Source organism: Eulemur rufifrons, chromosome 6, assembly GCF_041146395.1.
Source record: "Eulemur rufifrons isolate Redbay chromosome 6, OSU_ERuf_1, whole genome shotgun sequence".
Classification (NCBI taxonomy): domain Eukaryota; kingdom Metazoa; phylum Chordata; class Mammalia; order Primates; family Lemuridae; genus Eulemur; species Eulemur rufifrons.
This window is the reverse complement of record NC_090988.1, coordinates 92369312-92386287: the sequence shown is the minus strand read 5'-3', so window position 1 is coordinate 92386287 and position 16976 is coordinate 92369312. Positions and strand designations below refer to the sequence as shown.

General features: G+C 40.6%; 1 protein-coding gene across 1 annotated transcript in view; it reads left to right on the top strand.

Moving 5' to 3' along the window:
• LOC138384504 (fatty acid desaturase 2-like protein FADS2B) overlaps nucleotides 1-16976 on the top strand; it is a 35962-nt gene that overhangs the window by 7900 nt on the left and 11086 nt on the right. Inside the window, exons 2-6 of the mRNA XM_069470010.1 lie at nucleotides 2000-2110; nucleotides 5012-5209; nucleotides 6530-6631; nucleotides 12202-12327; nucleotides 15660-15717. Of these exons, the coding sequence (XP_069326111.1) occupies nucleotides 2000-2110; nucleotides 5012-5209; nucleotides 6530-6631; nucleotides 12202-12327; nucleotides 15660-15717 (595 nt within the window). The remainder of the gene's footprint in view (nucleotides 1-1999; nucleotides 2111-5011; nucleotides 5210-6529; nucleotides 6632-12201; nucleotides 12328-15659; nucleotides 15718-16976) is intronic.

The following is a 16976-nucleotide window of genomic DNA, read 5'->3' as shown; positions in this document are numbered from 1 at the left end:
GATCTTGATCCATCAGGATGTTTTCCATCCTAACCTGCTCTGAAATAACAAGCAGAACGTGATTTTTCACTATGGGTCACCGTGAGACACTTGAATCACCCCATTAATCACTGAATCACTCTTTTCCTGGTTAGAGGATCTAAGCTTTAGTATCATAGAATGTGAAAATTAGATAACAGCTTTGTTTTTTTTTTCTTTTCTTTTTTTTATTTCAGCATATTATGGGGGTACAAAAGTTTAGGTTATGCATATTGCCCTAGCCCCCACCCCCCGCCCCAGTCAGAACTTCAAGCGCATTCCCCAGACGGTGAGCATCGCACTCATTATGTAGGTATACATCCATCCCCTCCCCCGCTCACATCTGCCCGACACCTAGTTGGTGTCATTCCCAAATGTGCTAGATAACAACTTTGAAATCATGTAGTCCAGCATTTCCCAAGGCGGTCAGGAGAAGTGTGCAGAAGCAGAATGGACACTAGTGTCTGGGCTGGTTCTAGCAGATAAAAGCCCATTTTACATTTTTGCCTCTGGAGACACTGAGGTGAAATGAATCTGAAGAGTTGATATTGCACCTTTCTAATGAACCTTGTTCATTACGTAAGTACCTTCCTAAAAGTAGGCTTGTATATAGCTCTTGGATACATCTAAAGATGCTTCAAGATTTGAAGAGGTGGGATTCGTTATATTCACTAACATAATTCAGAGCTCACTCCACATTAGACACTGGGGTACAGAAAGAAAATCTCTGAATTTCTGAATTGAAGAGAAAGTAGGTATTGAGTTCTTGTCACTAAAATTATACTTGTAAGAAAGATCTAATGTGTATTGAGACCTTAGTATATGCCATTCAGCATTCCAATTGGTTTATTTAATCATTGTAATAACTTTATGAATTGAGTGGCTGTTACCATCACCACCATTTAAGAATGAGAATATAGAAGTAGCATGGAAAGTTAAGAGCCTTGTCCACAATGATACAGCTAGTATGTAGCAAAGCCAGAATTTAGATGTAGGAATTCAGCTATGGGCTCCACTCTCTTAATCAGTACTATGCAATAGCACCAAGCCAGATTAATTTGTATGGCTCCCATGTCTTCCATTTACAACTTTGGTGATATTTTATCATTTTTAATCATCCCCAAAGCATAATACCAGGAAGTCCAGAATCTCCCTTTTGAAGTACTTTCATCCCTTCAAAAACTGTTTAAATCCCTGGAATGAAAGAGTTTCTTCCTTCCAAACATCAGCAGGGTACAGGAACCACTGCTGCTTCTTATAGCCACATGGAATTGCTGCTCAATGTACACCTGAGATGAAAAAAATACAGTTGCTCACCTCTATTCTGGACCTGACTGTTGCCACTCCCTGCATGGAATGCCACAGAGTTTTTTTTTTACAGAGAGTGAAGAGAGTGACAAACTCATCCAAGAGTGTTTGACAACCCAGGGCTCCAGGGCTGTGCTCCCATGATCTTTCATGTCTTTGCCTTAAGCCATCGTCAACTTTAACCTGCCCTTCTCTAGAAATAACTAGAGAAATAATGGTCTTCTGTGCTTTGGCCAAGAACCAAAAGGGACCCCTCAATGGGAGATGACCTCAATTGCTGGATGCCTCAGAGAGTGTGAGCAACTTCCACACCAAGACTGATGCTGGACTGTAAAGAGTCATCAGGGCCTATAAGCTCAACCAACTATTTCTCCTGGTTCTTAACACAATAAACAGTGGTGTTGTCAATGCTCCAGGATAACCTGGCTGTGTTATTCATGCCTAGAGAAGCATTGTGTACAGTGGGTGGGTATCTAGCATGGGACTTTCATAGAGGGGCTCTCAAGGGTAATTTTGATCAATCAACTTGAAGCATCAACCTGGAGTAGATGCAAATCCTCTGTATGGATACTGTGCTGGTTGCCACGGTTGGCACAGAGTGAAATAAGCAAGGGGATGATCTGTAGATAAGTCTGTCCCTTCTAAGCCTCTAACAGGTCTCTCTGATTTACAGGATGTCTTCAGGGCTGTACACCCAGAGCTTGACGTTGTGCAGCTGTACCTTAAGCCACTGCTCATTGGAGAGCTTGCCCCCGGAGAACCCAGCCAGGAGAGACACAAAAACGTGAGTGAGTTTTTAGGATCCAAGTGTGTGGAAGGATGGAGACAAGGCATAGAGGCCAATTTACTCTTTTCTGTGAGAAACCAGCTGTTGTGCCTCGGTGTGCCCACAACAGAGTAAATGAGTGGATTCTGCATATTTCAAAACAGTATCTTTCTCTACATCCTCAGAACTCTTAGCCCTCTGTGAAAAGAATAGAAGTTTTGTCCTTGCATCAAACAGTAATGTCACTTCTCTAAGCACCTACTGCCTGCCAGGCAACTTACACATGTAATTCTTTTTCAGTGGCTGCTTGTAATTATGCATTTTCTGCCTGTGTCTATGTTCCCTGCTGAACTAAGTTCCATGAGAACAGAGAATCTGCCTATCTGGCTTATTGCTGTCCTCAGGACCAACCTGCACAGGATCAGACATGTAGTAGGAACTCCATGAATAGCTGTTGAGTGAAAGATGTAAATATTTCCTAACTACAGCCCTTTTTCTATTTGGGGAAATTATTATTCAGGGAGAATAAATTAGTTTCAGAAAGTCCCACGGCTTGTATATCAAAGAGCTGAGACTCCAAATCACTTCTTTCTGGCTCCAATCCCTTAGGTATTCCCAAGGATGAATCCCATTCTTTCTTTAATATTTTGACAACATGAAGTATTATCTTCACAATGTGTCTATAAGACTGAAACTTCGCCTGAATGGTTTTACATAAAGCTTAAAGGGATTTCACTTAATATGGAGCAATTCCATTTTTTGCAATTTTTGGTAACAGCTTACATTTGTCTGATTCTTAATTCTTTTGAAGTAATTAGTACAAAACACGGGTCCATATACAACTATGAAGCAGAAAGAGTTAAAATTTTATTCCCTCTCTAAGAAATGAAGAGACAGACTTGCAGACGTAGCAGGGCTGATCTGAGGACACACAACTGGTTATGAGCAAATCTGAGACTAATGCTTAGGGTCACTCCATGGGCCCTTGTGCATCCTGCAGCACAGCTCTGTTGGGAGGACTGGGCTCTGAGGGTGGACGGCCTTAACTTACCCCAGCCCTGCCATTCTCAGGTCGTGTAAGTTTAGGCCAGATCCCAAACCTCCCTGTGGCTCAGTTTCTCTCCTTGTAAAATAGCAACTACAGGACCAACCTGAGAAGAGTTACTGGGAAGATGACTGAAAGAAGCAAAGTCATTTGTAGTGCTTACAACAATGTCTGAACACAGTCAATGCTTCATAAACTTTAAATATTACCCTTATTATGAATCCAATGGTGATACTAGTAATTTACAAACGTCCAGCTATATCTCTATCATTTGGGTCAGGTGGCCCTAGGTTAAAAGGAAAGATAATGGAAACCTATATTGCTTTTTCTAAAAATTCCCTGTAAGAAAAAGAAAATCCCACTAATGGCTGAGAGATATAGGACAATCACTATATAAAAGACTATTGGTCTCTGGGGGTAAACATCTACCATAAATTTTCTTTTGCACATCTGTGTGGATATGCAAGTCACTATGTATAGAAAATTAGTGTTTGAGCATGAACCTGGGTGTCAGGTGTGGGTTTAGGTCCAGCATCTGTCACTGACTTGCTTATGACTTCAGGCCAGTCACTTTTCTGGGTTTCGATGGCCCCCTCCCCTACAGTAAATGGGTAGGAAATTATGACTAGGCTGGGAGGTAGCCTGGAAATGACCAATTAACATCAGAAAATTATTGAAATGATCTATGGCCACAAGAATTACAAGGTGGATGGGGGCTTGTGAGATGAATCTATCCAGACTTTTGCCAGGGAGTGGGCCCTTTAAAAGTTGCATCAGGCTGGGTGTGGTAGCACATGCCTGTAATTCCAGCGTTTGGGGAGGCCAAAGCAGGAGGATTGACTGAGGCCAGGAGTTCAAGGCTGCAGTGAGCTACTATCACGTTACTGCACTATAGCCTGGGCGACAGAGCAAGACCCTGTCTTAAAAATAAAATAAAATAAAATAAAAGTTTCTTCAGTGACTTTTGAAATGATATTTTTGAATCTAGAATTATTGTCATAGCTCTTCTTATTTCTATTTTCTCTCTTTTCTTCCATCTGTACAACCCTACTATCTCGTACCCTGGGCACCTTCTGAATTGCCTTAGTTTCCAACCATTTTAGTTAATTAGACAAAAGGTATTTCTTTCCAACCTTGCACATGCCCCAGTATGCTGCGGCAAACGCATAAACCAATGCTAATATTGTACATGAACACACACACAGGCACATGCACACAGTGTACTTACACAGGACCACTCTAACCCATAGACACACACTAAAGCCACTGGAGACTCTGTCTTGTTTCTGGAGATTTACTGAGCAGCTCTCAGAAAATTCATCCTTAGTGTTAATCTAAGTGAAGTACATTGTTCTATGTTCACCATTTTGTGTGAAAAAGCCCTTTATATACATTAAAAATTTGACTTCACAGCACTTTGTAAACTGTACCAGTAACTATGGTATCACAGAACCATATAGATGACCAAGTTCTCCAAAGCAAAGCCGGAGCTTAATCAACACATGAAATAATACTGATGGCTTAAAAGGCAGCCGTTAGGCTTATGTATCCTTCTACTGAGCTGTTCTCCCCTTCCTCCTCCTCTGCAAAAACCTAATTCTGAGTTCCATAACAGTTTGAGAACAGTTTACAAGTCACTAATCATCTTTCTTTTCTCCAGAAAAAAAGTAATTATAATCACCTTTTCCCCAAAGGTTTTGTTTACTGGGTTCATCACTTTTTGTTTTTAATTCTGGAAAATTAAGTTTATATATCTTAATAAAATTCTATTGACAAAATGAATTTATCACTAAATTAATAAAATATTAATGATGTTAATTAGTATTTCTTTTTCCCTAAAAGAACTAATTTTTTTAAAAATATTTATTTCACAGTCCCAGTTGGTGAAAGATTTCCAAGAATTACGGAAGACAGTAGAAGCTATGAAGATGTTCGATGCCAACCTGGGGTTCTTCTTCCTTCATTTAGCCCAGATCTTGATTTTGGAAGTCCTGGTTTGGCTAATACTGTGTCAGTTTGGCAGTGGCTGGTGTGTTACAATGTTCATCACATTTCTTCTCACAATTTCCCGGGTGAGCAGATATCCTAAGGGTGGGCAGTATCTTCACAGGATAGTTCAGAGTTTTTTCTTTCCTGGCATTCGTGTCAGCTGCTGCCTGATGGTTACTGGAAAGCTACTCATCACTGTCAGGCACTTACCAGCAAGTTGCCGAACTTCACTGGGCACCAGTTCTCTCATTTGTAAAATGAGGCTAATAATGAATATGGAATTATGCTGAGAAGGACTAAACAAACTCAGGTGTAAAATACCTAGTATAGTGTCAGGCTTATGGTAAATATTTAATTAATGACAGTTGCTACTGCTTGCCCTGTTTTATTCTCGCAATTTCAGTAACTGAAGTTCTGTCCTTGGCCATGTAACACTCATCTTTTTTCTTTGTTCATTAACCAATCAACATTTATCATAGATCGTTAATTCTCCAAGGGCAGAGGCTATATCTTATTATATGAGAATAGGAACATATAAGTTCCTCTGTAAATGACAAAAAGCAACTGATACTTAGCAGGGTATTTGATAAATCCTTGTGGAATAAAGTGTGGATCTCTGAACATGGCCTTCTATGAATGCTACTCTGTGTTGTGGATACAAAGGGAAAGTCACATGCTTCCTGCTCCTGAGAAAGGAGCCATCTAGTGGAGCAGATAGTCACTCAATCGGCTAATCATACTGCATGGCAGAATGGTATTAATGCTGATGAGAGGAACAGTTGTGCACTGGTGGAGTTGAAATGAGTATTTAATTCTCATTGGAATGAGTGGGAAAGGTTTTGTAGAGAATTAACAGCAATGAATTACCAAATTATGGAATTTTGCATGTTAATTTTTTTCTTGAAAAGCCATCTTGCTTTATATCATAAAAAGTGACTTTTGGAAATAATAAAAGAATCCAAGTTGTTTGGTGCTTAGCAGGAGCTGGGCACTTTGCACCTAGATAAGTTGTACAACAGCCCATGAGTCAGGTATTAGTATCCCTGTTTATCAGATGAAGAACTGAAGGTCAGAGCTACCAAGGAACTTGCCAGAGTCATGAAAATCAATAGTGGTAAAGAACAGTTTAGAATCCAAATCTGTCTCACTCCAAAATCCGTGCTCTTTATTCCATCCTGGAAGATTTTGGCAGCAGGAAGGAGAGCATTCCAGGCTGGGAGAACCACCTGCGCTAGGGCACGGAGGTTAGAGAAAGCAGGACATGGTGGAAAATAAAAACTTGGCTTGAGGTCAGATGAGATCACCCAGTATTTTCAAACAGGCTCACGAATCTACTATCGGGTTCATTTATTGATTTCTTCTGGAGTTCCCAACATCTCTAACAACAACTTCGTCTCTCCTAGGCTCAGAGTGGATTTTTGCAGCATGATGCGGGACACCTTTCCATATTTAAGAAGTCCAAGTGGAACCATCTGTTGCACAAATTTTTGATGTGCCATCTCAAGGTACAGGATGTCAGGGAGTATGATGGGGATTCTTGAATGTCATTTCCTCAGGCACTGGCTTCCACGTTTGTTTGTGGACTCGTATTAGTAAAAAATATTTATCATACTCCACTAATAAACGTAAATGTACTAATAGTGTAGATAATATATATACTAATATGTAATACAGTGTTATAAAATATGTGCTAAAATGAGGGCTTTAAAATTTTATGGGGAAAATGATTAGTTTTATTCAGGAAGTTCTTATATTCTTCATTATCCTGATAGACTGTTTTGCCCAATCCCTGGCACCCCATTTCTCTAAGGAACCACCTCACAGGAGAAAGTTTGTGCCTTTAAAAATGAAGATATGCACTGTAACATCATGAATGGGAATATTCTTAGAAGAGATTTGGACATTTATTGCTGGGAAGCCAGGGGAATTCAGCAGGCTTGATTAGTCCTTGAAGCGTGGGGCTGTGAAGAAATAAAGAAAAAGATGCAAGAGCACAGATAAAAGTGAAGATAAAGAGAAAGAGTAGCCAGGGAAATGCAGGTGTTTCTGCTCAAGAGCTGTGGGTTGCACAACCCAGACTGCTGGAAAAAGCAGACAGTGATAGGACAGCTGGTCTAATCCCCCCAATATATGCTAGGAAGCTCCAGGAAGCAAGTACACTGTCCTGCAGCACCTAGGAGAGTGCCTGGCACATAGTAGGCCTTCAATAAACATTATTGAATGAATGAATGAATGAATGAATGAGTGAGTGCATGAGCAAACATGATTTCTCAGGGCAGCTTCCAGCCCCGGCTCTGACAATGCTCATTGTGTGATTCTGAGTAAAGCACATTCTATCTATGGCCTTCAGTGTTCCCATCTGTAATATTAGAAGTAAAACTAGATCTCTGCTTTTCTAGAACTTTCTAGGATTTAGTGACTCTGTCCTCTGGCCCAGAAGGAAGGCCAGAGCCTTCCTCTACCCAAGCCTGCATTCAAACAAGGGCCTCTGAAGGAAAACTGACTCAGAGCCCAGAAAGTGTCCCCTACAAAAGGGTGAAGGAAACGCAGGGGTCAGGCCCACAGAGAGCCATGAGCAGTAACCACTGCCAGCAAATGGTGAGGAAGGGCAGATGGGACCCACGTCAGATGAGAGCCTGCCACGTGCCAGGTTCAGAACAAGCCCCTTTGGGCTATTGTCTCGTGTAATTCTTATAAGATGCAGATTATAGCACCTTATATTATAGCTGTTTTTCAGCTGCAATTGATGTTCAACGAGGTTAACTATTTAAGCCAATGGCCACAAACTAGTAAATGGAAGAATTCCTAGCACAGTATGAAATAGTGCAGGCTCTAGAGCAGTGCTTCTCATTTCTAGCTGTCATTCTCAGTCACCTGTAGAACTTAAAAAAAAATGATGCCTATGCACCATCTCTAGATGTGTTGATTAAAGTCATCTGCAGTGGAGCCTGGGATCAGCATGGTTTTGAAATCTCCTCAAGGCCATTCTAACCTGAAGCTAGGATGGAGAACTGCTGCTTTAACAGCAGACCTGCCTTCTTAATGTCTTTGAACCTCAGTTTCTTCAACTGTAAAATGAGCTTAGGGACCTGATAGGGACGTTGTCAGGATTACATACGATACTCACGTGTCATGCTCAACACAGTGCCTGGCTATGGGAAATGCTCAGTAATGGTTAGCTGTTCCCAATAGTGGGCACAATCTTCTATAACCAAAATGAGGACCCAGAATCATGAAGACACAGGTTTAATGATGATGGTGTGAGGAGGACAGGGAAGTAGCACATAAGTCACAGTATCACTGAGTTGCAAGACACTTGGAACATCTGTTCTTATCTGCAGTCTCTCCCATTGAGCAGACTGAGGCTTAAGTAGATTAAATAGCAAGGATTTGAATTTGGATCCATATTAGATGCATATCTGTCCCTCAAAGTGATTAGAATGAATAATAAATTGTCATTTTATATGACAAGTTTCACTTAACCAGAGAATTCCTGTAGGCACACTATTGTACCCTTTTTCCACCAGTGTTAGACAGATGAGGTGTTTCTGGATACACTCAGAAACACTTACCACAGAATAAAAGCAGAGGCTTTTATTATGTCCTTGTGCTTTTCAGGTAATGTCCCTTCCCATTTTCCCTCCTCTGATCTGAGGAATCAGGGGAAAGGCAAGACTCACATGCCCCGGAGTGACTGGCAGTTGATTTGGTGCCAGTGTGTGGAATATTTTAGATCATCCCCACCCTTGGGGGAACTTTTAAAAAATCACTGCTATCCCATTGCTCCAAATTTGTACACAGCTCTTTATATACCAATTGTGTCTCCAGAAACAGTTTTGCACTAGTTGAAATGAATATAACCTTGATGATTTATGAGCAGAATGATAAAATGGGAAATGACTTTTAAAAGCAAATGAAGTGTACTCTGCATTTTTGCAACCAAAATGAGTGATTCATGAGCAAAATGAATATAAGCTTCAACAATGTGCAGGAGAGACTATTACTTGTGGAGAGGACACGACAAAGAAAATTATGATATAAACCGCAACATCTCCACCTTATATATCTCTCAAGATTTTAAATGTCAAAACTTAACTTCACGTCAGTTACCTCTTTCCTCTCCTTTTCCATAAAAAGCACAGATATTGAGATTCTTTGGGGTTTTCATTTCCTGGTTTCATAAAAATATATATGTTCTGGTCTTCGCAGTGTTTGTGCAATAAAAGAGTCCTTCTGAAAATAAACCATGAAATGTCTGCATACATTTTGGACTTTTGCACAATACTAAAATCAAAATGGACTCTCTGTACCATATTTTTATAACCCCCACTATGCACATTTTAAAAACTATGAGAATCAAATCTCATTATAGGGATAATGGGACAGAATACTGAAATTACAATCTTCCTAGAAAATCTGGCGTATACTGATTCCACGACTACATGCTATAACACTTCATTTTGGTGGGAGGAGGGAAGGTGTCAAACATGTTATTTCCTGTAATCCGCTCAGAAATCTCATCCATGTCAGAGATGAGGAGATTGCCCACGATCACATACCTAAATAGGTGGCCAAGCAGAGATTTCAATTAAAGTTGCTTTTTACCACACTGAGAAAAGACCTCTCTTGGAAATGAGAAATGACTGAGGGTGGTTCATGTTTAGAACTTGGTGCAGGGGCAGCCTATTTGGTACAGAGTTTATAACCTTCACTTGTCCATGAAGTGTTCTCTCCTTTCTCTCCAGTAATAGTGGCTTCCAGACAGAGGGGTTAGGGGGAGCCAACTAGTTTAGATCACACATTATTCTGACCACTGTTCTAAGCTTTATCTGTCAAGATCTGCTCCCCGAACCATTGGGAATCAAATCCTGTCTCTCATATTACCAGATAGCATAGGTAGCCAGTGGCTAAAGAAGTTCAGTGAATGGTGGAAGAGGCCAAAATGTTGGCTTTTGAAGGACTGAATTGAAAAGGAGAATCATTCCTTATCACACTGGCTGAGCATAGCTGTCTACTGCTCTCATTAGATTGTACGTTTCATAAGTGTGGGAACCCCATTTTATCACATTTATCTTCATATTCTAAATGCCTAGCTCATTGTCTGATACATGGTAAATACTTCAAAATTAACAATGGATGAGTGAATAAATGCACAATTGTAATACTGAGTTGGTCATATTCAATTTTTAACGTATTTCTCCCAGTGTCTTTTCTTTTTTTAAATTTTATTTTATTTAAAATTGACATAATAATTGTGCATATTTATTGGGTATAACATGATGCTTTGATGCATGTATACATTGTATACTGACCAAATCAGGGTAAATAGCATATCCATAACTTTAAACTGTTTTATTTCTTTGTAGTAAAATTTAAATTCCTCTCTTCTAAGTATTGTAAAATATACGATATTTTATTATTACCTGTAGTCACCCTACTGTGTAATAGAACACCCGAACTTATTCTTCTTGTTTAACTGTAACTTTGTATCCATCATATGGAATTTGATGGGGAAAATGAAGAGCAGTGATGGGCTCCAGAAGGGGAATAGAAATTGTTGAATATAGTTTGGGACATGTTGAGTTTGAGACATCACGAGACACCCAAAATAAAATATTTGGAAAGTGCCCATTCAGGCATGAGATTAAGGACAGGGATCTGGGCTGGAGGGAAGAATTCCACTGAAAGGATGTTGTGGAGCGTTAGAAATGAGAGGAGAATACGGCTCCTGTTGGTTGGGGGTGGGAGGAGTTGCTGAGAGGGGACTCTGCAAAGAAGACTGTGGAAAGGCAGTGCCAACACTTACAGAATTTCAAACTTACACATCCCTTCTGCCGTAGATGTATAAGGCCTAGGCCAGTATGCTTCAAGAAAAATACAAAGCAAGTCACATGAAAATGACATATGCATTTTAAATTTTCTAATAGCCACATTTAAAAGATAATTTTATTACAGCACATATGTTAAAGATATCATTTCAACATGCAGTCAATATAAAAATTATTGAGATATTTCATATTCCTTTTTTCTAACTGAGCCTTCAAATTCCAGTGTGTTTTTTATACTGACAGCCCATCTTAATTCCACCGGCCACATTTCAAGTGCTCAATAGCCACATGTGGCTAATGGCTATTGTATTAGTGCAGAGTAAAACATGTATAGATTAGTTACTAAGAGATGTCAAATATGCAATCAAAAACTACTACTGTTTATTCTTCCATGAAGAATAAATTATTAACGTGAAGGAGGTAAAATTGAATATCTCAGTGTGCCAGCATTTCACATACAGCATCTCATGTCTCCCCGAACAACCCACGGAGGTAAATGTGCTTTTCCTGTGTGTGCTGGAGATGGAGCTGAGCCTCTCAGAGGGTGGGTGATTTGCTCAAACCACACAGCAGTATTTGTACATCTAGTTTATGTAACTAGGTTGTTGTGCCTCCAAATCCTTTGCTTTATTACAACTTTCAGACATTCAATGAGAGAGAGAATCACAAACAAGCTAATCAGAGGTGATTCAAGCTTGCCATCAGCTAAAATATTTTTATTCTCACTCACTTTGATATGAAAGCATTGAAGCTGGAACATGCGATGATCTGAGCCAAACCCCACAGAGAGATCCCTTCAGATCCATTCTTTGAAATATTCACTGAAGTAGGAAACCTGGGGCCACTTCTTTTCTCCAGAACTAATTAAAGTCTTGGAGCTGAGACTTCTTTACGTGTTAAGTAGCAATAATACTCTCTGCCTCACCTCCCTTCAGATTTTTTTTGGCAGGGGGAAATGAGGATCAAATAAGAGAAGGACAGAAAAACATTTTGTTTCAACAGGCTTTTATGATTGTCACTATCAGAAGTTGTTTTAGCCTGAAGTTATGTTTCTGGATGAGGAAATTATTTCTTCATAAGCTATGACAGCCTCTGTCCAATGAGTCATTCTGTGACCCAGCAGTGGGGCAAGGTCGAGACTCTCAAATATCTTATTTTGACTTTGGGGACGGATTCAGAAAACTCTGATAGTGAAGGGTATTTCAGGAGAGAAGTCTTCCAGCTAACAAGCCCTCTTTTCTCCTCAGGGCCTGTCAGGAAACTGGTGGAATTACGGGCACTTCCAACATCATGTAAAACCAAATATCTACCCCAAAGACCCGGATGTCAAATTGGGTCCACTTTTTGTGCTTGGAGATTTGCAACCTGTTGAGGTACGCTTAGAAATCCTGGCAGCTGAGAAATGTTCCTGGAAGTGGTTTCTGCAGAGGCTGACCGTTGGCCTTGCCTTGGCAAGATCAAGCTGAATGCTCTGGGTTCACACACGATCTGGGAGCATCGTTCCTTCTTTTAGGTCCAAAATATAGACTCGATGTAACTGAACCTGGGGTTAAGATTTGGAATCATGACTCCTGGCTTTCAAGGTCATCTGGTCCAACCTCCTCCTCCAGGAACTAGAGAACCCACATCACTCTATCTGAGTCACCCCGGTGACAATGGGTCCCTGCCCAGTGCCTATATCAATACCTCTGTGGCAACACCAGCCAGGGAGAGATAGTGGATCTAGATGAGTGAGTTTGGCAGTGACTGTCCAGAGTTTAATGAAGATGTGGAGAAACAGTCACCAAGAGAAGACAGGACAGTATGTTCTATAAACACTAGATCACAAATACCTAAATATCTAGTTATCGCAACTACTTCTAGTCCAGTTAAAAGAGACTACGCTGTTACAATTAGTTCATATCCCTTTTGGTGCATTTATACATAAACCACAGCCTAAATCCCTCTTAACACAACTAGAGGTGCCAGCTCTAATTTAAACTTCTTAAACTACAGAAAATGGAGGAGAAAAGTCATCTTCAGAATTTCTGAGTTATTGATTTTTTTTTTTTTAACTTCAACTTAAAACCATCATGTTAAGTAGTACTTAAATTGCCAAGTATTTTAGGAGGGAGACTTCCTTAAACAAACGAGGTATAAGGATAAGCAAGGAAATGCATCTCTTCTCAAAGGGAAATGCTGGCTCCTGAATGTCAGGTACTTAGGCAGAAGTTGCTATCTCCTTCTGGAAAAATTTAGGAGATTTATAAAATAGCAGAGTATAGCTTTGTCAGTTGTCACCTAGGCGTATCTGGTACATAAACCAAAAATCCTGGGACCTTTCGAAAATAGTTTTTCCCAGTTTGAAAAGACTCACCCTCTTCCCCAGCTGAAATAGGAAACAATGTCTCTTATTTCAATTTTTTAAAAAAAATTGTTGGCTGTGATCAGAAACCATTTGCTTTTGACAGTGGCTCCCCAAACAAGTTGGACTTCCTGATGTTTGTGTTAGGGTGTGAGCTAGTGCACCCAGGTTTGAGAAAGATTTCTCCAGACAAAGTTTAGGGTAAGAAGAAGTTTATTTACTTTTTCCTGGGTGGGGATGGGCCAGAGAAAGGGCCAGAAGGAAGGTGGGGAAAGGGAGGATGTGCTGGCCTTGAAAACCAGCCATTCAGACATTTTAAACGGGGAGGGTGTAAATCAGTGGGGTACAGCTGAGAAACTGCTGCATCTCCTGCTTTCTTTCTTCTCTATGACAAGATGATAACAGAAGGGGCAGCAGATGTCACAGCCTAAGATTTGGCTCCCCTGCCTTTCCTTGGAGAAGGAATTATGGCAGGAGATGTGACCCTGCCCTCCAGCTATGGCTGAGGCCTGAAGCTCGCAGCTGCTGTTCACTCTGGGACCCTTTAGGCAGAAAAAAAAAAAAAAAAAGCAGATTATAAAAGAAGTTTTGAAAGAGAGATACTTATACTTAATATCTCTTTTCCATCTAGTCAGCTCTTTTCAGAGGTTATGCAAAACAGAACTGCTAGGTACCTGTTAGTGAGAGAACTCATAGGATTGCTCTTTAACAGTTACTAGGAAATTGCAAGATTAGATATTTTCCCGTTAATTTTACAAGGACACCCCTTTCACTTTGTGCACTTCTGTGCTTATCACTAGAATCGAGACATGTTGATTTCTCTAGTTTCCCCCCACTGCCCAGAGCAAAGGAGGTTGTCCCACCGCAGTTCATGAAGCAGCCTGGCTCTCTCCGCATCTGCCTTCCCCAGAGCTGCGTTCAGTGCACCTGCTGCCTCTGCACAGATGAGGGAGGCCCCTCTCCAACCTCTGCACCTGCCCCAGGGACACATGCTTAGAGCCTTAGAGTTCTATATAGTATAGTTTCAAAGCCGCTGTACAGGACATTGCTGATACTCTGTTTAAATGCTAAAATTATTTAGATCCTAAAACTCAGCAGTTTCTCATCAAAAACGTTTCTGATGAGCCCTGAGTTTTTCCTTCCTTCCCTCTTTACTGCCAGTCTTTCTACTACTTTCTTCAGACATTAATTTTTTCAACAAGCGTTTATTGAAACTTCCATGTCCTGAGCTCTCATCCTGAAAGACTTGGAATCCTCCTTTGACGAGATAACCAAAATCAGACCAGTCGCTTTCTACCTAGTCCCTTTTCCATATTTCCCACTACTGAAATATTTGGAGATTGGGAGTAACTGCAAATAGCTATTATTACTTTATCACCATGACAGTTCTTTTAATTTGTGAAAATAAGAGAAGGAAGAGCCAACCATACCATCCAAATAAAAGAAATCTATCCATAGGAGGGAAGATATCTAAGGAACAGGGAAGCAGTGGTCAAATGCTGCTTGTAGTGTTGCAACTAGGTAAACATAGGGAAAACTATGGAATGTGTGTGAATTATCATTCACTCATTAATTCCTTCAATAAACTTTTATGGAATGTCTGCCAGGTACTGGAGATATAACCATTAGTTCTATCCTCCTCTCAAAGCATTTGCTGTCTTTGTGTCCTAAGCACGGCCACATTAACTAAGAGGACTCCTAGAAAAAAGAATCAAATTCTCAATAGTGAGTGTAATATAACAATTATGTGATAATATATAATAAATAAATGTATATAATATGTAATACATATTATGAATATTAGCATTATGCCTTAAAATAGCAAATCATAGTGTGAGGTCCATGATGAGAAGACAAAAGAAGAAAGATGGGAAAGATAAGAGAGAGTCATGCCTATATCTTTTATAATATGCCCATTAGTTATCTGTTGGATAAATGAATGAAAATGGAATCTGAGTTACAAACAGGATCCTAAATTACACCGTTGAAGAAGAGCTAGAAAAACTCATTAGAAATATTCCTTTTCAGTCACTATTCCACTTTACATAAGGAGAAAAAATTTTAAAATGATTTTCATGGGAATAAAAAAATTATCACAATCCCCACAATCCATTCGTGCAAGAATTGCTCACATTTAATTAAAGCAAAAAGGTGCCACAATATTTACTCCCATCTCAGTTTTGATTCTTTTAGTGACTCAGGTTTGACAGTCAACAAAAACTGAATAGACATGGCTCTTTCAATAGAGATTTTAGACACAAACATCCACACACTGACACACACACTCACACATACATGTCCTTGAGTGTAATGAGAAGTGTTTTCTCCTATTTCAGTTTTTTTTTCTCTCTCTCCATTCAGTATGGCAAGAAAAAAATCAAATACATCGACTATGAAAAGCAGCACTTGTACTTCGTGGGTGAGTCTGCCAGAGGCACATTCCTTACCATCCCATTTCCTTGAAGCCACCACTTGTCAGCCAGAAGGCTGACTGCAGTTCTCTCACAGAAACCTGCCAGGTCTTACTGTTACTGGGAAAAGCACCATGTCTTGTTTCAGACTCACTAAGGTAGAAATCTGCAAAGGGAAATGGAAAAGCAAATAGGGGTTTCTAACTACCATCTCCTCACTCTGTGTGGTGAGCAGGGAGGGAGAGAGATGCCCACGGTGGGGGGCGGGGAGGGGAAGGCGGCTGCCAGTCCAGGGATCCTGCACCCAGGACTCTCATCCTGGAAAGACAAAACACGTGTCAAAAGAAAAGGAGAGGGGTATTTGGGCAGGAAGGGAAAGGAGATGGGAAAACAGTCCTGAAGCATTTAGTGTGACACCAGAGAAAGGAGAGGCCCAGGAATAAAAGGGATCTCCCACGACCCTGTGTGGAAGAAAGCTGACTGCTCCATGGCCTACGTACAGCTGTAGAAGGTATGAGACCCACACAGCTGAGTGTGAACACGTAGGCCAGGCCTGAGAGAAAGAAAGGTAGCTGAGTAATTCTGATGCCAAGAAAAGAACATAATGAGCGAAAAGCCTTTGCTCTTAACAAAAATCAAACTCATGGCAGCTCACAAAGAGAGTTTTCAAGGAACCTCAAATCTGCCCATCTAAAACATGGAACACATTTGGGAAATAAACCAAAATCAGGGGAGGAAACAAACATTTGTTGTAGATCAGTGGTTCTTAACCAGGGGCAATTTTGCCCCCCAGAGGACATTTGACAGTGTCCAGAGTCATATCTTGGTTATCACAATAGAAGTGGGGGGTGGTGCTGATATCCAGTGGGCAGAAGCCAGAGATGCCTTGTAAACGTTCTACAATGCACAGGACAGCCCCTCATAACAAATAATCATCTGGCCAAAATGGCAACAGTGCTGAGGTTGAGAAACACTGGTGCAGGTGATCTGATTTGCCCAAGTGTCTGCCACTAGGGGCCACCTGTTACATTCCTGAGGATGATGGTGGTGGGTGAATTTTTTGAATGGTGGGGCTGACCATCCCTGCTGGCTCCTCCACAGCTGGACTCTAGCCTCCCCCATCCCTCACTGGTCACCTTTCCCTACTCTTCAAGAAGGAGGACATTGATCCCCTATTTTGAAAGGTAGCAGATCCCCAGCCTAACTAAATGAGTGTTTGAAGAAGAAAAAGCTGTTGGAGTTTCTTTTACGAACCTTCCTGAGAAAT